General features: G+C 45.5%; 1 protein-coding gene across 1 annotated transcript in view; it reads right to left on the bottom strand.

Moving 5' to 3' along the window:
• The window catches only part of KIF5C (kinesin family member 5C), an 80,787-nt gene extending 65,146 nt beyond the window's left edge, over positions 1–15,641 (bottom strand). The window contains exon 1 of the mRNA XM_075512235.1: positions 15,396–15,641. Coding sequence (XP_075368350.1) covers positions 15,396–15,521 — 126 coding nt within the window. The 5' untranslated portion in view covers positions 15,522–15,641. The remainder of the gene's footprint in view (positions 1–15,395) is intronic.
• Positions 15,642–16,437: the final 796 nt, after the last annotated feature.

Below are 16,437 nucleotides of genomic sequence, written 5' to 3'. Positions count from 1 at the left end.
TTTCATGCAGTGTAATTAAAAACATATGCACTGCAAACATATCAGAGAATTAAGGAAGGAGAACGACAGCACCACTACTTCTGTACTTCCCTCTACCTTTTCTATTGAAAAGTGATACTCAAAGAAGAACTAAAAGGGCAGCGAATAGTGCAGTGCTGTATCTAGTTTTATCTATAGAGATATTCGATGCACAGCTGCCCTGGTGTTACCTTCTATTTTGTAGCTTGACTGTTCGTAGCCTAGACTCGTGTTGTATATTGGAAATATTCAGCTCTGCATCTCAATGACTACAGTAACAGCTACAGTTTGAGCATGGAAGAGCCTTCACAGAAGCTCAGATGTTGAAGCAGGCAGAGCAATTACCCTGTCACCGAGTAATGCAGACAAGTTGCTCCTGGCAACAAACCTCTTCAAACACGGATGGAGAGCAGCGTTCACAGAACAGAGACCCCATGCACAAGTGCGGCCATTTTGATGAGCTTCTGTGCATCCGCTGTTTCTCTCCATTCTGGTACTGCGGACTCTCCAGCACCTGGGGCAGACCACGGCTGCCTGGCGTGACACGCTGTTACTGCGAGGTCTGTGCTTCACATGTGAAATGCACATCTAAAAAGCTTATTTAATAAGAACACGGAGCGAGATTAGATCTTCCAGGAAGGAACATGCAGGAACTGCGGCGTTTCATACGGACTTTGATTCCCATTGCAAAACCGCTGACCTCCTTTCACTCTGGTAACACTTCTATTGATTCCTTCTACCTTTTCTTCTGATTCTTATCTCGGCTTGCCCAGTTTCCTCTCGCCCTGCCATTTCATCCAATTTAAGACAGGCAGGGGTGGAGGAGAGAGGAGGCAGCTCCCCTTTGGGAGGAACAAAGCCACCCGGCACCGGCCACGCACAAGCCTGGTCACTTGGAGCTTCAGCTCTAGCCTGCAAGAGCACCGGTTCCTGCCATCCATACCCTCTGCATAGAGGAACCTGCTTACTGCCATCCGTCACCTTACAACCAACAAGCTTCTGCTTCTTGGCTTGTTGCACTGATTTCCTTATATATCTCATCTCATTAGCTGGAGGGGGGAAAAAAAAAAAAGCAGAACTCTCAGTTTTACTTGATATGTCCAAATCTCACAATTTTAGCACCAATCATCCAGTCTTCCTCAAGCTAAAGCATTTGGGGCCAGGTAATTATACATAAATCATAGTTTTTAACAATATTAAAAAATTAAGGATTCTGTCTCTGATGTAGTGGGGGCTAGGAAAGCTTAAATAGGAAACTGTTAAACAGAGACCCCAATGCTATTTGTAAATGCCATACATTTGTGGGAGCAGGGTCATGATACTGCAGTGCTTGGTTTGGTAATACGCAGCAATCCTATTGCAGTATGGGCATTCTTATTTGTATCTCTAGTTCATAAAAATCACATTAGGTAAATTAGACAAATAGAGACCAAAAAAAAAATCATCCTTACAAAAACACTGCAACCCCTTACAAACTAGAATTACTGCCTCCTCCATTTCTGCTCCAGTTATCAGGAGGAAAACAGAGTATTTAAAAATCTGTTTTTTGCATTTCTGGTAAATTAATCCATCGCTGATAGATTAAGTCAATCACCAAGAAATTCAGAGCTGTTTACATCTCATTCAAAATTCAAGTGGAACTGGTTCCAAATGGCTTTGCATTTGGTAGCGAGAACATCTATGCCAACTTGTCCCATACTGAGAAATTTGTGGTGACAAGTTGTGCTTTCCTGGACAGCTGGCAGAGGCGTTCTGATTGTGTTACTACACAGAATACAGCTCAAACAGTTACATAAATAATATGAATAAAAGTAGTAATACTGAGCTGGTTAAAACACACACACCCAGGCGCACACAGCAAAATATCCTCCTGTGAACTTCGTAAGAATAAAGAGCTGCAGAATTTCTTTTTGAAATGCACTGCTTGGACCTTCTTTGGTAATTTTTGGGTTTTTAAGTGCAAAAATAGATTTTCTGGCTCATAACCCCTTCCTGTGCCCTCCCTGCAGCTAGAAATGCATTACAGCTTACATATACAGCACATCTCTTCTTACCGCACAGCAATGAGATCAGCAGACCAGCCCTACTTTCTGCTAAATTATCCAGAAACAGGCAATGCTGACTGGAATTATCTGAGAGTAATTCTATTATCAGATTTAGTAATGCTGATGTATTCCTTCTGCATTTCCCATATCTTCAGAGCAGGGTACAATCTGGCTGCCACACTCCCTTCCCTTATAGTGTTCAGGAGGCACAAGAAGTGATCGTGTTAAACACTCACAGATGTGAGTGAAAGCCCTTGTGCTGTTTCTTGACCCACTGTGGCAAGGAAGATGAAGAAAGGACCATGACCTATAAAATGACAGTCATATAAACACGTCTCGTATGTAAATCCTATTTATCGTATGTATTCCTATTTCTCTCTAGCAGAAACAAACAAAAACTGCAAGACACCGGACTGTCAAGTAGCAGAAAATAAGGAGGATAAGGAGGGTGCAAACAATCATTAAGACCTTTTATTTGCATTAGCATAAGCAGCTGCTCTTCCTGTTAAATCACAAGCCATTCTGCTGACGGACTTCAACCTCCAGCCACCCTTATCATTTGGCACTATTGCCAAAAAAAACCCCAAAAACCCAGACCCCTTAGTCCTGAAGCCACAGAGGTCTCTTGTCTTCCCCACGCTTGATGTTTATCCAACTTACAATTCCTAGATCCCAAAGTTTCTGAAACGCATGCCACTCCAAATGGCATTTTTAATAATAATAAAAAGCAAAAAATAAAAAGCAAGCAGTTCTTGTAACACAAACCAGCTCAGCCTTGGAGATAACTGGTAAATGGACACAGCCTCGTCTCCACCTGGCCCTTCTCCCCCATACGCCTTCAAGAGAAGGGGTAACTTTTCCCAGACACCCCAAGTGTGCAATGGCAGCAAAAAGGAGCTGCCTGCTTTCCCTTCGGCGCAGCTTACCAAGGGAGGCTGATCACTGCCTACTACACACATCCAGGGCAAGAAGGCATCCTTATTAGCAATGCTGCACTTAGACGATCGTGTGAAAAAAAACCCCAGCGCCGGATCAGAGCTGTACCAGCAGGACAGTGCTGCCGTCATTGCCCCTACACGGCTCCCAGCAGGAGCTCCTGCTGCTGTAGCGAGTCGGAGGAGCAGCGGGGCTCCAGCGTTTGCCCCCGCACACCTACGACTGCGTTCACACAGTTCAGCCATTGCATGCCGTAGAAATACATTTATATGGTTACCAATAGCTCTTTAGAAAAGAAGGACAGATACACAGCAATGGACTCCAAATCCTAAAGACAGAAGGTACCTCTCTCCAGGACAGAATAATTGCTCTGAATTCTCACGTCCACCAGCAAGACTACAGAGACACACAGCTGCTTCAGCTTTCAGGCTTCTTGCTTTTTAAAGAGTGGGTCCCAAACGATTTTCTCAAAATGAAACTGAAGTGTGTACTGGCAGCTACCATAGTACCAAAAATCAGAAAACACTGAAATTTAAACCACCTAACCCAATAACAGGTAAGAGAAAAGGAAGGAGCGTTTCCATTGCATAAACAGGGGACCAAAGAGCCGATGAGCCTAAGGTCACTTGCAAGTCAAATCCAGTTTTGTTCAGCTCCAGTACAAGGTCTGAATCCAAAACAGGCCAAATGCAAGCTCTACTAAGGTGAACAGATTAAGTGTTGCATCAAGCCAGAAGAGCACTGTATTCAGCTCAGTTAAAATTATACATTCATATAGTACCGCTGTTGCTGAAATAGCACATGTACATATCATAAAACTTAAGAAGAGTTGATTTAATTTTAAGAAAAACCTCAGTCCCAAGTTAAGTGATATACTATTGACCAATTCTGACAAAAGTGAATCTAAAAAAAAATTTTAAAAACAGAGCAATAGTTGAGTCTGCTTCTAGCAAACAACCACATCCGTAAGCCTCTCCACTAGCTCTGCACACAGCCAGCCTTCAGCAAGCACTGCAGGCAGCACCGGGAGCTGGTTCCCCCTGCGGCAGCTCCCGTCCTTCTGCCACGAGGATGAAGAGCCTGGAGGGCTGCTGAAGGCAGCGCTTCCCACCACTCCGAATGAGGCAGCCAGTTCTGCACTTGCTGCATGTACAGGCATTCATAGCCATCTCAAATAAGCAGCCCTTCAAACATCTTGATTAGAGGATGGAGATAGCAGTGACTCACCTCAGCATTTTTTCCCCCAAAGGGGAGCAGTTCTGCGGGTGAGTCTGGTGTTTCACGAGCCGGGCACTGACAACCAGGGGTTTACGTTTCTCATCCTTTTTCCCAGATCTGGCACTGGCTCGCACAACACACCCGGTATGAAACCGCCTTAGGTGCTTCCATTTTCCTTCAGCTCTTAGCAGCAGAGTCCTACCTTCCTCCAGCACAGAAAGAGGGAAGGCAACTCTTACGCAGTGCTTCACAGCTCAATGATCACATATGGTACGATTGAAATAAATTGTTTATGCTGGCAACAGTTTTGTTTGAAGTTTATGGCTAAGGTTATTCTGTAATACTCAGCAAATCTGGGCTGCACATAAAGGAAGCAATGGACAGAATAAATCCTCTATTACCAATATAAGCAAACATTTTTTTTCAAGTATAAAGAAACACGTGCTTCTGTATAGCAAGATTAACTTTGCTTTAAGATTTGTTTGCATCATTGAACTACTTTGCTTTGAAGTTAAATTGTAAAAGATACCATAAAGTGAAAAATAATCGCGCCAATGTGTTTATCAAATGACAGCAGAGTTTTCCACTGGGTATTTATGATTGACCCAGAAAGTGGTAAGAAAATAAAAAAGCATACAGATAGGTTCTAAGAGGAGAAAAACCAAACAAAATGTGACATAAAAAAGGAGAGGAAAAAAATAAAAGGTAATATAAAAGGGGAGAGAAGCAGAGGATGGATATGACATGGGGGTAGCAGTTCGAGACTAACAGGTCAATCTTCAGCAGTGGCATTTTGTATGATTTATACGGTGACAAAAATCACTGTTGGGCTGTTAAAGAGGAATTGACTGCTGCATCTGGAGAAGACTGAGCTGCATGGGTGCAGGCAACTGTGTTTGCAGTGTAACTGAAACAGCTCCTAAGAGCATCAGCAGTAAAACCTGGACGTAGCGTGGCTTCCCAGGGTCACAGGAGTCACTGCGTTTTAAAAGGGCACGCAGCATCGATCAAGCCATCAGCAAATCCTGCCAGGTACAAGCGACCAAGGCAAGACATACACATTTGCTGTGCCTGCTCCAGCTGAATTAGCCACAAGCACCTCTTGATGGAACATCACTGCGTGTTATGAGCTAGTCCAATATACATAGATACACACATAGATATATACAACCCCCAACTGCATTCTGTGCTTCCCTCACTAGCCTCTAGTACCTGCAAGTACAGCTGCTCAGCTGTTTGTACTACAGAGCAATGTATTAAAAGAAAGCCAGATGATTAGTAGATTTAGTAGATTTTTGGAACAGATTATTACTAAGTGAACAATATAAAATCTTAAAGCTCTGCAAGAAGTTGCAGCATTATCCACATCTCACTGTTGGCCTAAATAGAGAGATGCGAGCAATTCAGGAGAACTGTACAGTCAAGAAAAGAGATTACAACTGCAGAAAAATCCGACTTCTGTTAACAGCTTTGCTAAAAATATTCACTAACCCAGTTACCCCAATTCAGATAATGGTCTCCTGCACATCCTTTGCTAAGTGAGAGAATAATTTAGCCATCAGATTGATGCTTGTGTATCAGAGACTCAACTTCCCTGCAGATTCCCAATGTAACTTTAAAAGTCAGCTTTCACCCCCCAAAATAAGAGGTCTTCCCTACCTCACAGGCTGCCACAAGGACAATTAAATAGAAAAGACTGTATCATAGCAACGATATCCAAGTAAATTCAGGAATATTTTGTTCAGGAGTACAGCAAAAGTTATTGCAAGCCCTTGGGCCATTTAACATATAAGAAAACCTGTCTTTCAGTATGTATCACATCCTCCTCACGCAACAGAAATGTTTAACAGCAGCTTCAAAACAACCACAGTTTTTTCAGAATCCCACTGCTCCCTGACCCAGAAGAGAGTCTCTTACACCAGCCAAGAGCATCTCCTATCCATCATTATAGGATAGGAGTAAGGAGTAAGACTAGGTAGCGGAGTAAGACTTCTTTTAGCAGAGAGTGAAGCACTGAAGAAATGAATCACTTTTAGCAAAGACATCTAAGAGGACTACTATTAAATATTTAAGTTCTTATCTCTGAATACTCATTTCTCATGGGGAAAAAATCCAACATTCTTGGTTTCAATTACGCTCTATCTCATAATTTGAAAATAAGCATTTTCTGAAGCTGTCATGGGACCAATTATTGATATTATAATGGGAATCTGATAACAATCACATGCATTTCCAGGACATCCCATAAAAAGTCAAGAACCAAAGAGGCCATAAATATATAGAAACAGCTTGGCTCTTTCCAGTAGATGAATAAAACCAGGAATCCATCAGCAATACCACACCTTTAAGATTCTGAAGGATCCCATTTTGGCAATTTTAAGGTAAAGGTTTTTTTGCTGTTGTGTTGGTTTTGTTTTTAAGTATGCAATATTTTCACTCTCCAAAATCCAATAAAATTGAATAAAGGTATTTTCCCAGTTCACAAAGCCATCACACAGACAAGCGCCATTATCCAATGTGCACCTTCCAGTGGAGCTGGAAAAACAAACATTGGCAACACCGCAGTCAAGGCAAAAGTGTCAAGCAATTACTGAGCAACTCTAAAACTCTTTTCTGCTTCTACACCCGCAGCGTCAGCCGAAGCGTAGATTACCCTGTATTGCACACCCTGTTGTCTCAAGCGACGTGGATCCAGTGTCCCTTTATTTTTCTGCCCACTGCCAAAGCAGAGCTCTGCTGCCTCACCCTGCAGCATCCTGGTTCTCAACAACACAGAGAATTGGGAGCAGACCCTGAGCCAAGACTCGTTCCCACGCAGATACAGGTTTTTTAAGTCATCTGAGTATCTTGGTAAATAACTTTTCAGAATGAGTCTTACCTTGGCATGACCTCTGAGTTGTAAAAGGCTGCAGCAACACAAGAGCAAACAAAAGAGGGAAAGTAAAGGGTCTGAAAGTGGTTGGTAGGTAATTGTGCTTGGTCTTGTTGGACTACATTAAGACAAAACATGTCCAGCTCAAAGGCACCCAACAAAAACAGACACAAAACATCCTGTGCACAGGACTGCTGTCTATGTCAAGAAGAAAAAGAAAAAAAATCCAAACCGCAAATAAATCCCCTCGTGTACAAGAGATCTTTTGATGAAAACATTCTTGCCAAATTCCAAATGCACTTTTGTATTCAACTAAACCAGCCAGAATTTAACAAGAAATGCATCAGCAATCAGGCTGTCCCAAGCCATGGAAGCTAATAGGTGGAAACTCGATTACGGGTGTTTCTTTTCCAAGCAGAGAGCAGGTCACCCCATTCATTTGTTCCTGCTATGCCACTGCCCCCTCTTCAACACATGTCCACAACTCCCCTTTTCCCTATGCATACGGTACTGCCAATGAACAAAGCAGCTCAATTTATGCACGCTGAAGCCTTCAAACAAAAGAACAGACAAATACTGATGACACAAGATATTTAACTTTCATTTAACACTGTCCTCAGCAGAAGAAAAAGCCCACCTTTAAGAAAACACAGTTGTGAGATCTGCAGGTGTTGCAGCTCTGCAACTTGCTCTGATATGCTAGTTCCAGAGTTAGAAATGCATGTTAGTGCCTGGAGACACATTAGGCATTTCAGAACCAGAAAGGCTGGAAGAAAACAAATCCTAAGGTGAGTCATTTTAATGATAACAGGAAGGGCACAAAGGTAATACCAAGGGTGTCAGCAGCCCAGTTAAAAACTGTCAAGAAAAACTAAATTAAATAATCTTCCCTCCTACGTACCTGTTTTTACAGAAGCATCCCTCCCCCACCCCAATCCACAAAAAACTACTACAGAGAAGAGCATATTAATATTAAAGACTTATAAGTGGCATCCCATCCTTCATTTTAGCTTTTGTAACGGCTTTTATTCTTCTGGCACAGTTTGAAACACTGAAACAATATGTGGAGATGTAAGTACATCACTCCCTAACAGCTTCCTCACTGCACTTTAAGCCTTCGTTTAGGGCAGGAAGCTTCAGGAGAAATCATCTCCAACGATGCAGAAAAAAAAAAATACTCCCAGACTTCCCCAAATACCGATAAATCTGACTGTACCAGACTGAACAGCCATTTGCAAAAATGAATCCAAACACGAGTGACTAACTACTGCATCTCAGGGGAAGGAAACAAAGACTGCAACAAGCTGGAAGGAGGTACGCGAGTACAGATGCTGAATGGCCTAAACTGGTCTAAACCAAAGGCATCCTGCAGGAGCTACCGGAGGAAAAAAGACAACGTTGAGAGTGGCATGAGACTACATTTTCCGGTTGTTTGAAATATATCAGCTATATTTTAAGTTTCAAAGCCTTAAGTAGGAATCCATGTTTCTGACAAGATAGGTATGCAGGATGAAGATATTTTTAGAGAAAGATATCCAAATGGGATTAGAAAAAGATTTTTAAAAGCCTTCAGTGCCCTGAGGAAACACAAAAGGGAAATTGCTCTGGTGAAAAAATAATAAGGTTTGTATTTTGAGTAAATCATCCTTCTAGCACCACCACCAATAAATAGAAGCTATTTTCACACCTTATTTCTCACTACATTTTTAGAAAACAGAAAAGCACATACAACTTCATCCAAGGAGTACCCATTGATCCGTGTTGAATAATTTCCCCCAGTTCAGCACTTAGAGACAGGCTTGAAAGAATATCCCATCCAGAAGAGAAACAGCAGAGGATTCAGAAAAAAAACAAATAGAAACCCCCAAACCACACTGTCCCCACAGAAGTGATTATCTGTGCTTAAATCTAGCAAGAATGTGCCAAGCAGCATTTAACAAGCTGAGGATTTTGCTTTGAACCTTAACTGGGAGGAAAGTATCTCTGTCTCGGGAGCATCTTAGAAAACTGGTTTGGTGCCAGCAGAGTCCCAGGAGCTGAATCGGCTGCTGCTCATCCCCTACTCCTGCGGTGCAGCCTGGGGGAAACCCCCAGAGCATCGCTACCCATGGGGCTCGGGCAGGCACGAGGGCGTTGCTCATGCAGCCACTCGCTGCCCTCTAAACAACGCCATGCTCTGCCCCGTGCCATGTTTCAAAGCTCTACATGTGCTCCGTCGCCATGCAAACCCGCAGCATTTCCTTAGGAAAGCTGTCTCCCCATCCCATACCGACCCAGCCCAGGTTATGGGACTAGACAAATGCAAAGGCTGGTGGTGGAGAAGGAGAATGTCTGGGGTTTGGAAAAGCTTGGAGACTTTTTTGGAAGCCCTTATCAAGACAGATTTTTTCCACTGACTTACATTACGGGAGAGTAAGTAATATTGTACATTACATTTGCTTCGGTGCTTTATGGAAGTATCACTGTATCAAGAAATAAATGTATTGTGTTTCCTATTAGCTCCAGAACAGTTTCATTCTTTAGCCAACACACTGTAAAAACAGACCCAAAAAACTACTCTACCGGTCATCTTATCTGTCCTGTGATTTTAACCTTCTACACAAGCTTCTGAAAATAAGTACGAAGCACAGTAGTATGCCTTAGGAAAACAACTACTCTCTTTAAAAATCAAGCAGCTCCCTGAATGGCTACCACAGCAGTTCTTCAGTAAAAGAAATCATTTCTTCTACAAGGCACAGAAAAGCCATCCAGACCCAGTGGAATCATCTTGTATTTGTTCTTTCCCAAATGAACAGCAATGTGCTATGATCTACAGGCTTCCACTTCTTCCCGAGATACCTACTGGCTTAAGCTACTGAGAGAAATCACCCAAAAAAAGCAAGTGCCAGATCTGTCAGTCTTGTGCTGCTGCTGCTCTGGAAATAGTCTGACCTGAAAGCAACATAGCCCAAAGCCACAGGGGAACGAGCACAGGACATCATGGCTCATCTCATCCACAAAACAGGAACATGCAGCGGGTTAGGGACGTTTGCAGCTTATGTCAGGGTACAGGAAAATCTTAGGGTGTAGGAGGATTAGCAACACTTTTGAAAGAAACAGCTCCCACAAAGGTATGTGTCAGCTCTTGGTGTCTTCAGATACCATCGATTCCATTCAAATGTCATGCTTAGCTACGCCAGCTACTTGTATCTCACAACAGTCCCTCACAAAAGCTTTCATACAAAACTTGCTCAGTCTACACTGGAAAAGAAGAGTCGATCAGAGCTGGAAAACACACCAAAGATGCTGGGAGACAAAGCAAGCATTAGGTTCTCAGATTAAGCCTTCTGCTAGGAAAATGGCAGGCTGTGTATCCACTGACATATTTTACAACAAGACAGAAGTCCCATCTCACTTCACATCCTACATCAAACCGGTATGAGCTTTTTATAAGAGTTATTTATAGATACGTCATGAACAAACCCTCCGCAAGCAGAACTGCTTGCATTTTGAGGTAGAGGTGGATGCTTGGCTTTTGTTAGAAGCACAATGTACCACACCCCATGAAAAAAGCCATGCAGCGCAGGGTGGATTTTTCTTTTTTTTTTTTTTTTTTTTTAACTAGTCATTTATCTACTATCCCAGGGGGTTTTTGTGGGTCTGTCTTAACCACAGAGTGACAACTGCTTAACAGCCTACAGAGATCTCTGTACAGGAGGTACTTAAGAACATGACTTTTTTTCATTAGTACAAACTCCACTGACTTTTCTCGCGTACGTGAAATAAAAGGTGAATCGTCCCCAGATAATCTAGGGATGGAAGTAAGCGAGAATCTCTCCACAAGGCAACATTCCAAACAGTACTTATAGCAGAAAGTATTAAAAAAACCCCACAGCCCTGCTCAGTTTCCACCTGACCCGCTGCAAAGCAATCGGCCATCAATTTTTGTTTTCTTTTACTCATGGAATATGACACTGCAAAACAGCAATGACCATCGCACAGCAGCAGAGTATCAGGTGATTATATTTTTTGTTTGGTTTTAGGCACAATTGTTAATTATGTGGAATGTTTTGCAGGTGAAATAACAGAATTTTCCCCTACGTGAGTAAAGCACGATCCTGCGGGGACCCTCCCGTTTACCCCGCAGCTCTCCGCTGGTTTTCCCACGGGCAGTTTGCTGCAGGAGCTGGCAGAGAGTTAGGCTAAAGCCCCCCAGCGCAGGCAGCGAGGGGCTGAGGAAGGCTCTGCGCTGCCCGCCTGACACCGAGCGCGCAGCGGAGAACTGCAGTGCTCAGCAGCTCCTGCTAAGCCGGGCTTTACACATGCCCTCACGCTGCAGCTCAAAAAGCAGCTGACAAACAGAATGAAGAGTCTTTTATCCTCTTTCTGGTGATATTAACATGAGGTTTCCAAGCTGGCTAGAAAGATTCATTTTAGACATTCTCCTTTCTAAACTGAAAAATCAGTTTCAGATCAGCCTCGCACTAAAAAGGAAGCGGTCACTCTAGTCCTAACAGAGAAAGGAGGTGAAAATATTCCTTCACAACTAAATTCCTCTATTGTTTACAACAGGGGAGGGGGAAAAGGGCTGCAAGTGCTCTCCCCCATAAACCTAAACCGGAAAAGTATCTCCAGGGAGAGCATCCCACCAGGTGCCAAGCCTCTCTGCATCTTTCCTTTGCAGATGCTCAGGAATAAAAGCACTCGGAGGAACGGGGGAAGCATGAAGAAACCACAGGCCAGAAGACTGCCTCACTTGCTTACTACAGCAAACAGCTCCACGCTCTCCAACAAGACCGTAAGAAGCAAGCCAGCTAGAAAAATACATTTTTAGGTATGGCAGCCAACACAATCAATCAGAGAGTCACCTTGAGGTTGCAGAGGAGCAGAAACATAAAATGAAACTGCAGTCTGTTGAGACTGTTGGGTAGCTAACCGCAAAAGAAAGTGATGGATTTACCACTGTCACCTTTTCCTGCCATGGTTAAAGATGAGATACATCGAAAAGGCTTTTATATTTTAAACTTTAAAGTAGAATCAAAATACAGTGGGTTTTCTCTGTTTTAACCAAAGGAAAATGTAAGGTAAGACATTTTAATCTTCCATACTTCACTGCGTTGCACGTGCAAAGTGCATGAAGATGGATGGAAGAAGCCAGAATATAAGACAGTGCGTCAAATCCCAACTCTGAGGGGTTTAACTGGTTTGAACGGAGTCAGAACATTGCCCTAGGACTTCCCTGACAAAGAGCTCTGAACCACACAACCACAGACACTGTAGAGATACAGCTTTATTCATGGCATGGGGAAACTCAAGCCTAAGTTGTTAAACTTCCTTCACTGCTGTTCGTTTTCAAGAAACCGAGTCGCAATCTTTAATTTTTGTTGAAAAATCTGCTCAAGAGGCTAGAGAAGTATAACGGGAGGCGATGGTGGGAGGTTCAGAAAGAAAGCATTTTCCCCACAATTGTTTGTTGGGAAGGAGAAGTAAATTTATTCAGACTTACTAGACAGAAAACACAGACATTTCCTTTAAATCATTCATATTTTAATTTTTCTGACATGACGACAGAATTCCAGAATTCCTGGGGGGGGGAGGGGGAGGTGTTTGGTTTTTTAAATTTTAACAGAACCCCTTTCTTTCCAATATTTTATGGAACAAAAATAAAAGCTGCATTGCAGTGTTTTTCAACTGCTATAGTAAAACATTAAAAAAAAAAGTGTTTGGTTCTGGTTTATTTTTGCTTTATGTAATGTTTCTAAGAGCTTTTGGAGACTAAAATCCTGCTTTTCTAGAAGGAAGTCTACTCTGGTAGCGTCTTCCACCAGAATTAGGATCCCTGTCCCCTGCCAGGCATTATTTGTTGGAGCTAAGCAGTCCCTCTAAACCAGTAAATAATAACAAACGGTGCTGCTTTCACTACCCCACTGCAGTGGCATCCACTGTAGATCGAGTTACACCACAGCTCAGCGAGCTCAGTACCGTGAATAAAGCAGACAAAGAATATGGAAAGATTTTCATGTTCATTTACACTTACAAAACTACAAATATCCCCACGGAACCCCAGGCAGATGGCTTCTCTTTGAAAAAAAGGAGCTGTATTTGAGGACATATTGCACTAGTTATGACGACAAAAACGTGCACCTCAAAGAGACCTGTACTTTGCCCTGTGAAGGGAAAGGAAAGGCACATTCTAAGCTTTTGGCTAGATTTTCAAGATGGCAAATAATCCCCCTGAATGATCCTGCCAAATGGAATATACATATAAAAATATTTACTTATATGTATTTATATAAATAAATAAGTGTATTTTTCTTGTTTCTCTCCAAATATTTGTTTAAACTTCCATGGTAGGAAATTGACAGTTGCTGTTATTTTTCCTTTTTACCTTTACAAAAGGAATTATCTCCTGTCCGCAAGACAGAAATACCCTTTTCAAAGCATCACAGTTACTGTTTTCCCAGACAAGAGATACTTTATAGATCAAGGTGTATTATATACTTGCACCTTCACTTAGGTGGGAAAAAAGGATGCTAAGTTCTACTTCTCTTAAAAAGATAGCATTGTTAAGGGATTTACAGCAGATGTATTTTAATCTACCTTTAGCATGTCTGAGGGTTTATTTATTTAAGAGGGAGGAGGGGAATTTGCTGACATTTGTTTCTTAAACATCCCAATGACTGTGCTACAGTTACGCTTGCATTCCAGATAGTTGTTGACCAAAGACAGCCCTCCATTGCTGACCGAGATTGATAACCCATTTGATTGTTCTATTGTCAACAGACTGTTGTGGGTGTTACGACTTTAACCTTCAAATAAAAAAAAGTAATTTGGCTAACACAGAAAACATTTAATAAAAACAAATTAAGAAAAACAAGCTAGCCACTTATGTCCAGAATTGACCGTTTTTTTCCTCGCGTAGCTGTTTTGCAACTTTTATGAAAAAAGTTTCTAATAAACTCAAGGTTTTAATAAGAATCTTAACAAATCATACAAGTGATTGCTCGTTGTTTGTATTAACAAGTAGTTTTAAGATCTCTTTATCATAGTACAGTATGGATCGTGTTATAGGTTTAACCACAGTGGACCAATATATAAAACAAAGCACCGAAGACGTGGGCTGGTTAGACGGTGAACCAAGAATACAACCCAAGTTACAGCGCCTGGTGTTGTCTACGTACACCCACCCAAACCAGCTCCAGCTGACTCCTGAACGCAACCCCAACCGAGACACCCGCTTGGGAACGCTCCAGCTGGGAGAAGGAAAAGCAAAGGCACTTTCCTGTGCAGGGCTGATGAACGTGCTGCGCCATGTTAAACACTCGGCAAAGGAGCCACATCCCCAACCACGGAGGGCCCAGATACGCGCACGCTTTGTTCAATTTAAAGCCTTTGCTATTGCCAACAGCCTACCCTCTACGAAGCGTGGGGAAAAGGCAGAGTTTGGATACGTCATTGCTGCAAGCGGCTAGTTACTTGATGTTTAAACTGATTTTTTTTTTAAGGAGAAGAAAAAACTTCACCTCGCCCGGGTCATTTTAACTAACGATGCTTATGCAGTCACCCAGTTGTTCAGCAGGGACCCGCCAGCCCCGGCACCTCCTGCCAGCGCTGCCCGGCCACCCTCAGCAGCCCCCCAGTAGCCCCCAGCCGCCCCCAGTAGCCCCGCGGGACAGGCACAGCACAACAACCCGCCCTGGGCCGCGGCGCGCCTGGGCACCGTTCGCCCCGGGGAGCAGCCCGGCGTTTCGGAGCCGGCTCGGCTTTGTCTCGCCTCGCCGGGCTCCGCGCCCGCGCGGGATGCTGCGCGGTGCGGAGGATGCTGCGCGGCCCCGGGTGCGGAGCGCTCCCGCAGCCTCGCCGACGGGGATCCCGCCGCAGCCCCCCGCGCACCGGGAAAACTTTCTCCCTCGCGGCTGCCGCAGGGGCGCGGCGGAGGCGCGGACGGCCGCCCCCGCGGAGCGCCGGCGAGCATGCCCAGTCACCGGCATGACATCAGCGCCGGCAGCGGCGGCCGCCCCCGCGCCCCCACCCCTCCCCGGGCCCGGCCGGCGACCCCCGGGGAGAGCCCAGAACCCCTCGCCCGCCGTGGGGGGGACCCGGCCCCGCCGGAGGGGAGCGGGCCCCGCGGGGAGCGCCGCCGCCGCCGCCCCTCCCTCGCTCCGCCGCAGCGGGAACAATGGGCGCGGGGCCCGCCGGCGTCGGGGGGGGGGGGCGGGGGGGGCTGGTGCGGGCGGCGGGACCGCGGGGAGGGATGCTCGCCGCGGGGAGGGATGCTCGCCCCGTCACGGCACCGCGCAGGCGGGAGAGGGATGCGGCAGACTCACCCCGATGACCACCGTCTCCTCGCCCTTGAATTTGGGGATGAATTTGTCCCCCCGGAGGATCTCCGCCTCGTTGAGGGGCCGGAACCGGCACATCACTTTGATGCTGCACTCGGCGGGATCCGCCATCTCGGCGGGGCGGGAGGGCGGGCGGGCGCCGGCCGCAGGGAGCGAGCGCTCCGCCGGGCAGGTGCCGCAGACGCCCTGCTGCCGCCGACCGGGCGGGGCGGGGCGGGGCGGGGCGAGGAGCCGCTCAGCGCCGGCAGCGGCCGCGCACCCCGGCTCGCCCCCCGCCCAGGCGCGGCTGCGCGGGGAGGGGCGGCGGGCGGCGCGGAGCCCTCGTCCCCTCAGCGCCCCCGGGGCTCCGCCGCCGCGCGCGGGGCCTGCCGGGAGGCGTAGTCCGCGCGGCAGGTGGCGGCCACCAGCGGCGCTAACGGCTCTAACGGTCCTGACGGCCCCCCTCAGCGACGGAGGCGGGGAGAGAGAGAGAGAGAGAGAGAGAGAGAGAGACGGCTTTCCCGCCACACAGCCGCCCTCCGCCGCCAGCTCTCCCCGCAGCGGCCAGGTAAGGTCCTTGGTCATGTATAGTAAGTAACTAGGGGTTATCCCTCTCAGTCCACCACAGGCACTATGCTTATGCTCGACGTGGGAAAAAAAAAAAAGAAAAAAAACAAACAAAAATGCACGACAGGGAGCAGGTATTTCATTTCCACCTGGCTGTGCCTGCTCCATTTTGAGGTGTAGGTGCTCTCTGCTGGATTAGGTCTCCAGGTGTAGCTGCTGTCTCAGGGGAAAATAAGATGGGAACAAGGGGAGAGGGCTGGAAACCTGCGCTTGCCTCCCACACAAGCCCGACCTAGCACCAGGTTAAAGGATACTTACTCCTCCTGGGATGTCATGCCAGCACTTCCCTCCATTACATTACCCTTATTTTCTGTGAGAAAAAGCAGAAGCAATAGTATCTCCGGGTGACGCTTTGACCTTGTTAAATTTACAAGAAATTTGTCACAATGCAGTCAGTGAATCAGCAGCTGGGAAAGACAAA

Source organism: Mycteria americana, chromosome 9, assembly GCF_035582795.1.
Source record: "Mycteria americana isolate JAX WOST 10 ecotype Jacksonville Zoo and Gardens chromosome 9, USCA_MyAme_1.0, whole genome shotgun sequence".
Taxonomy (NCBI): Eukaryota; Metazoa; Chordata; class Aves; order Ciconiiformes; family Ciconiidae; genus Mycteria; species Mycteria americana.
The sequence above is the reverse complement of the archived record's forward strand: the minus strand, read 5'-3'. Positions and strand labels throughout refer to the sequence as shown.